This window comes from Gracilinanus agilis, chromosome 4 (assembly GCF_016433145.1).
Source record: "Gracilinanus agilis isolate LMUSP501 chromosome 4, AgileGrace, whole genome shotgun sequence".
NCBI classification, from domain to species: Eukaryota; Metazoa; Chordata; class Mammalia; order Didelphimorphia; family Didelphidae; genus Gracilinanus; species Gracilinanus agilis.
The window spans coordinates 317,524,969-317,531,023 of NC_058133.1; the positions used below are offsets into that span (position 1 = coordinate 317,524,969).

The 6,055-nt window shown below is 38.0% G+C and overlaps 1 protein-coding gene across 1 annotated transcript in view; it reads right to left on the reverse strand.

Moving 5' to 3' along the window:
- Positions 1 to 3,556: 3,556 nt before the first annotated feature.
- PCDHAC2 (protocadherin alpha subfamily C, 2) overlaps positions 3,557 to 6,055 on the reverse strand; it is an 18,479-nt gene continuing 15,980 nt past the window's right edge. The window contains exons 3-4 of the mRNA XM_044675367.1: positions 3,902 to 3,981; positions 3,557 to 3,645 (exon numbers count right to left, since the gene is read on the reverse strand). Of these exons, the coding sequence (XP_044531302.1) occupies positions 3,557 to 3,645; positions 3,902 to 3,981 (169 nt within the window). The remainder of the gene's footprint in view (positions 3,646 to 3,901; positions 3,982 to 6,055) is intronic.

A 6,055-nucleotide genomic window follows, 5' to 3' on the forward strand; every position in this document is an offset into this window, starting at 1 on the left:
GTATAAGTAGCTTTTTTTAATCAAGGTCCAACTCTAAAATCTGGATCTTTTTGGAATGATCAAAAGCTACAAAAATAAAAATGAAAACTAAAGGTCATATAATTATAGCAATCAAGTGTTGTCCCAAAAAGGAAATTAGAAAATATATTTCCTTCTTATTTTCTAGAGGTGGGGAACTATGTAGGTACAGAACATTGAATATCCTATCAGAATCATTTGATATATTGGTTGGCTTGCTGAAATACTTTTTTCCTCTCTGTCTTTTTTATTATTTGTTACAGGGTATATCTCTCTGGGTAGGTGAGGAGGAAAAAATCTATTTGAAAATGAAGGTGATATAATAGCAAAATGTATCAATAAGGTTTTTTTTTTCAAATCTTTGGACTTCAGAGTTTTTATGTAGGAATTATCCTCATGTCTTTTTTTCCATCTGACACCTTTCCCCATTTAGTTTCTAGACTTTTACTAAATCAACCTCTAATATTTCATTATGCTATGGAGGCAATCTGTGATTATAGGAGAATAGGCCAGAGAAGCTCATGCTCTGGCAGGTCTTATCAAGTTGAAAAGGTCTTGCGGGCCCAGTATGCGAGTTTCTGGTTTTTCAATGAAACGGAGAAGGGTAATAAATTTTGAGAAAGTGAATTAATTCAAGAATAATGAAATTCAATCAAACCTTTCAAATCTCTAATAATTAGAGAAATGCAAATCAAAACAACTCTGAGGTATCACCCCACACCTAGCAGATTGGCTAAAATGAAAGAAGGGGAGAGTAATGAATGTTGGAGGGGATGTGGCAAAATTGGGACATTAATGCATTGCTGGTAGAGTTGTGAACTGATCCAACCATTCTGGCTGGCAATTTGGAACTATGCTCAAAGGGCTATAAAAGAATGCCTGCCCTTTGATCCAGCCATACCATTTCTGGGTTTGTACCCCAAAGAGATCATAGATAAACAGACATGTACAAAAATATTTATAGTCGTGCTTTTTGTGGTGGCAAAAAACTGGAAAATGAGGGTATGCCCTTCAATTGGGGAATGGCTGAACAAATTGTGGTATATGCTGGTGATGGAATACTATTGTGCTCAAAGGAATAATAAACTGGAGGAATTCCATGTGAACTGGAAAGACCTCCAGGAATTGGTGCAGAGTGAAAGGAGCAGAGCCAGAAGAACATTGTACACAGAGACCAATACACTGTGGTAAAATAGAATGTAATGGACTTCTCTACTAGCAGCAATGCAATGACCCAGGACAATTCTGAGGGATTTATGGAAAAGAATGCTACCCACATTCAGAGGAAGAACTACAGGAGTGGAAAGAGAAGAAAAAACAACTGCTTGAACACATGGGTTGAGGCGGACATGATTGGGATGTAGACTCGAAACTACCACACCAATGCAACTATCAACAATCTGGAAATAGGTCTTGATCAATGACACATGTTAAAACCAGTGGAAATACGCATCAGCCATGGGGTGGAGCTTGGGGGTTGAAGGGGAAAGTAAGAGCATAAATTATGTAACCATGTTAACTTTTCTAAAAAATAAATATTAATAAATGTTAAAAAAAGAAAAAATAATAAAATAAAAAGTAGTGGTCTAGAATTAGATCTGCCTCTAATAACCCCCTCCAAAAGAATAATGAAATTGAATACTCTTTAATGAATAAACATACTACATGTCCAACCTCCAAACCAGTCTCAAAAATTCTTCAAGGATAAAGGCACTCATCCATACAAAATAAATAGGATGAGAAATTGGGAAATCCTATTTCAGAGCCTTATCTTCTTCATCTATAGAATGAAGATAATAGTTCCAACTTTCAGGGTTATGGTAAGGATCAATGAGATGATACCTATAAAGTGCTTAGCACTGTATGTGACACACAGTAAAATCTATATAAATCTTAAAAAGAAACATGGTCTGTTGTTGAATATTGCTTTTAAAGCTTGCTTGTGCCCTAATATCTTCATTGAGGATGCTCTTGATTCCTATCTAGATGAACCTCATAGATTTTGTATAAATAGAAGTATTAGATATAAAAATAATGGATTATTTTGGATCATAAAGAAAGCCAAGTTTGGTTTTAGTAAGGACATGGAACAAAAATGTTACAATAGATAGAGGCTAAGCACAATAGAAAGAACCAGAGGAAGATCTCTTAATATCATATTGGCTATATGTGTTGAGTACTACCTCATTCCAATGTGAACATTTTGGTTGCTTAAAGAGTGAAAAAAGAAAAAGAACATTTATGGAAGGAAAATGGATAAAATCACCTCGTGAATGAACAAAAAGGTTTTCTCTCATAAAAATAAAGAGAGACTTAGACTATTCTGAGGATGTGAAAGAGATGACTACCTCCAAGTGGAGGTAGATTGTTTGGGAATGGTCTAGATGGATGTGAGATGAGAAACACCCACCTAGGGACCTTCCCAGGGCCAGTAAAGCACAAAACCCTTGGGCTTTAGAAACCAAGTTTATTTGGTAATTGGAGTAAGGGATAAGGGTAGATAGGGTCCTAAAACTACAAAATCTAAACTCAACCCAACTTTTATGCATCTTGCAAGAAGTTGCCCTTCATTTCTTCTTTAGGCCCTGCCTATACACTCCCTGCTCTTATCTAGAACAACAAATGCTATCTGACTATCTGCTAAGCTAACTACCCATATTGTCTTTAAGAAGGCAGAGGAGATAGGATTCACTTTTAGCCTGAATCCCCTCTCAAGCCTGGGGTTGGCTTCCTAGGTAACCCAGAGTCCCAGATGACAAAACCCTTGGGATTACCTTAGCCCAATTGATCTCTGACCAGTTGATCTCTGTACTCCAGGGAAAAGGCAGTCTACTCCAAGGCAATTCTCCAACACAGGAATCCCTAATCTTTCCACAAGATTAGTTCTTCCAAAGGGATGGCAGAGCAAAGATCCAGCTCAATGGAAAGCTAACTCAGGAGTGCCAGTTACAAACAGTCAACTCCCAAGACCCTCCTCTCTTTCCAGAATCTTCTCCCAGGGTTTGTATCTAAATTCCCCTCCTTTCCTCTTAAAGACAATTATGAATTTCTCATGATCCCTTATCACTTATCCTTACAGATGTATTGATAAGACCTTTGTGAAAACAGCATAACAACTGAGGTAATAATGGTTCCATGACATTTGAGCCCATAAGCTCATTTCTATGTGACTGTTTTTAAAGTTTTGAAGAATATGACAGAAGTTACAAATTAAAAAACTCTTTGGGGAAAAATTAGATGAATTATTGGAGTTACATCTATTAGTTTGAATTGCCGAGTTTCACATAGTTAGACATGTGTCATTGTGAAGAGGCATTAATTTGAGATATTAGAAGAGAAGGAGGAGGAGAGGAAAAAGATAACTAGAGGAAGACAGAAACAAGAAAGGAATCTGAGTGTAGGAGGAGTTGGCAACAGAAAGCACAGACAACAAGGAAAGGAGCTGCTAAGAGAAGGCAGAATTGAGCAAAGTGACAGCGGGTGAGTCATTTGAGAGAACCAACTAATGTCTAATAGTCTCTGCTATGTGGAGAACTATCTAGGCTTGTTGTTCTCTAGTGACATCTTCAGCTTGAAATAGGGGAAACATCTCAGAGGTGCCCATGCTGCCTTCTACTGCCTTCTGATCTGAGAGTGAGAAAGAACAGTAAAACGAAAAAAAGCTTTTCAGCTTCTTTTCTGTGAGAAAAGGCTTGGCTGTGATAAAAGTTGATTAGAAAAAAAGAGAGTCCCCTGCTTTTACACAGCTAACTGGGGAAAGTTTTTGTGACCTAATTGCTATCAATAGCTTGAGAGGGACAAACTCTTTTGAACCTCATAATAGATCTGAGGAGCTTGGCAATTCTTAAAATTAAGGCAGCTGCTTGTTGCTGGAAGACCATACACTTTCTCAGCACACTGCTGAGGATAGGTGTATGGTCAAGATTTACCACTGCTTCAGTAGCCAGAGAGCAGCATACATACCTGGATTTGACCAGACAAAGAGATGTGAATACCAAAAGTGATGCATTTAGCAGTAAAACAACTTTTCCTAGTGCCAAGTAGTACAGACTCTTCTCTAAAGAGATCCAGAACATCATGTTTAGAGTTTAAAGTTGCCTTAGGCACATGAGTTTCTTATTCACATGCCTCCCTGTTAGGTTTCTGAAAGTTTGTGCCTACTTTCTTCCACAACTACTCTGTGTATTACTGAAAGTGTGAATCAGGTTTATTTGATTATTCTTTTTCCTGCCCTCTATTGAATAAATATTATGGTAATTCAGTTTTCCCCTTCTGAACAATAATTGTTATGATTATTATTGCTTTTGCCTTATCACTAGTAAATGTTTTATGTTATCCCAGGCCACGATTCATTGATTGATATTTGGAATTCTCCTTATTGTGAAGAGGTTAAGACTCGCTGCTTTCATTTTCTACTTCCAACTCATTCTCTGAACCCCTACACTTTCACACCTGCCTCTTCTCCTTCTTCCTTTCCACCTCCACCACTTCTCTAGCTCCTTTTTACATTTTATCTTCTCTTATTAGCATGTAAACTCTTTGAAAGTAAAGTGTCTTGTTTCTGATTCTTGTTCTATCAATTTATCTATCTTTCAACCTATATGATTTTGTATAAAGCATATTTGTAGGGGCTCAGGAATTAAATAGACGAGTTTTAATAGTCAATTCCCCTTGCATTAAGGTTACCTCTGAGAAATTGAAAGTATTAGTCAACAAGTGGCGGTGGTTATGTCTAGTCACCCTCTGAGTAAAATCCCTAGATTTGATTATGTGAGAAAAATTTGGGTGAACAAGTCAAAGAAGATAAAAGGAAATTTGGAGTACCACCTCAGGGGTCACATCTGCAGGTTACATTACCCATATGCCCAAGATTTTAATCCTCCATGGGAGATTTAAGGAAATATACAGAGGATGAATTTTGATCTAGAGTAATGGAGGCAACAGAACCCTAATGAGATTTTATCTGTGAAAAATGTGTGCTTTTTTCAGTTTTTATAATTTGTGATTGTTTAAAATGAGCAAAGTCGAAGTCAAATATGAGACTTGTATATGAAAGAACCTAAGAAAGCAGATCACAGAGACAGTGTACTTACACAGAGCAAAGACTGTCTTAGTGCCTTGCTTTCTAGCTTCTTATTTGTTGAATACCAGAAAGACAAATATAAGTTAAAAATTGGGGCATCCTGAAATTCAGAATTTTTGTTAGACACATGTGCATTGCCTGGTTATGAAATAGTCTGCATATATTTTTTTAACATTTATTAATCTACATTTTTAACATGGTTACCTGATTCATGCTCCTCCTATCCCCTTCACCCCCCCCCCCGCACTCCCCCCACCCATGGCCGATGAGCATTTCCACTAGTTTTGTCATGTGTCCTTGATCAAGACCAATTTCCAAATTGTTGGTAGTTGCATTGGTGTGGTAGTTTCGAGTCCACACCCTCAATCACTTCCACCCCGACCCATACTTTCAAGCAGTTGTTTTTCTTATATGTTTCCTCTCCTGCAGTCCTTCCTCTGAATGTGGGTAGCATCTTTACCATAAATCCCTCAGAATTGTCCTGGGTCATTGTATTGCTGCTGGTACAGAGGTCCATTACATTCAATTTTACCACAGAATATCAGTCTCTGTGTACAATGTTCTTCTGGCTCTGCTCCTTTCACTCTGCATCAGTTCCCGGAGGTCTCTCCAGTTCGCCTGGAACATCTCCAGTTTATTATTCCTTTTAGCACAATAGTATACCATCACCCGCATATACCACAGTTTGTTCAGCCATTCTCCAATTGAAGGACATCCCCTCCTTTTCCAGTTTGTTGCCACCACAAAAAGCGCAGCGATAAATATTTTCGTACAAGTCTGTTTATCTATAATCTCTTTGGGGTACAAACCCAGCAATGGTATGGCTGGGTCAAAGGGCAGGCATTCTTTTATAGCCCTTTGAGCATGATTCCAAATTGCCAGCCAGAATGGCTGGATCAGTTCACAGCTCCACCAGCAATGCATTAATGTCCCAATTTTGCCACATCCCCTCCA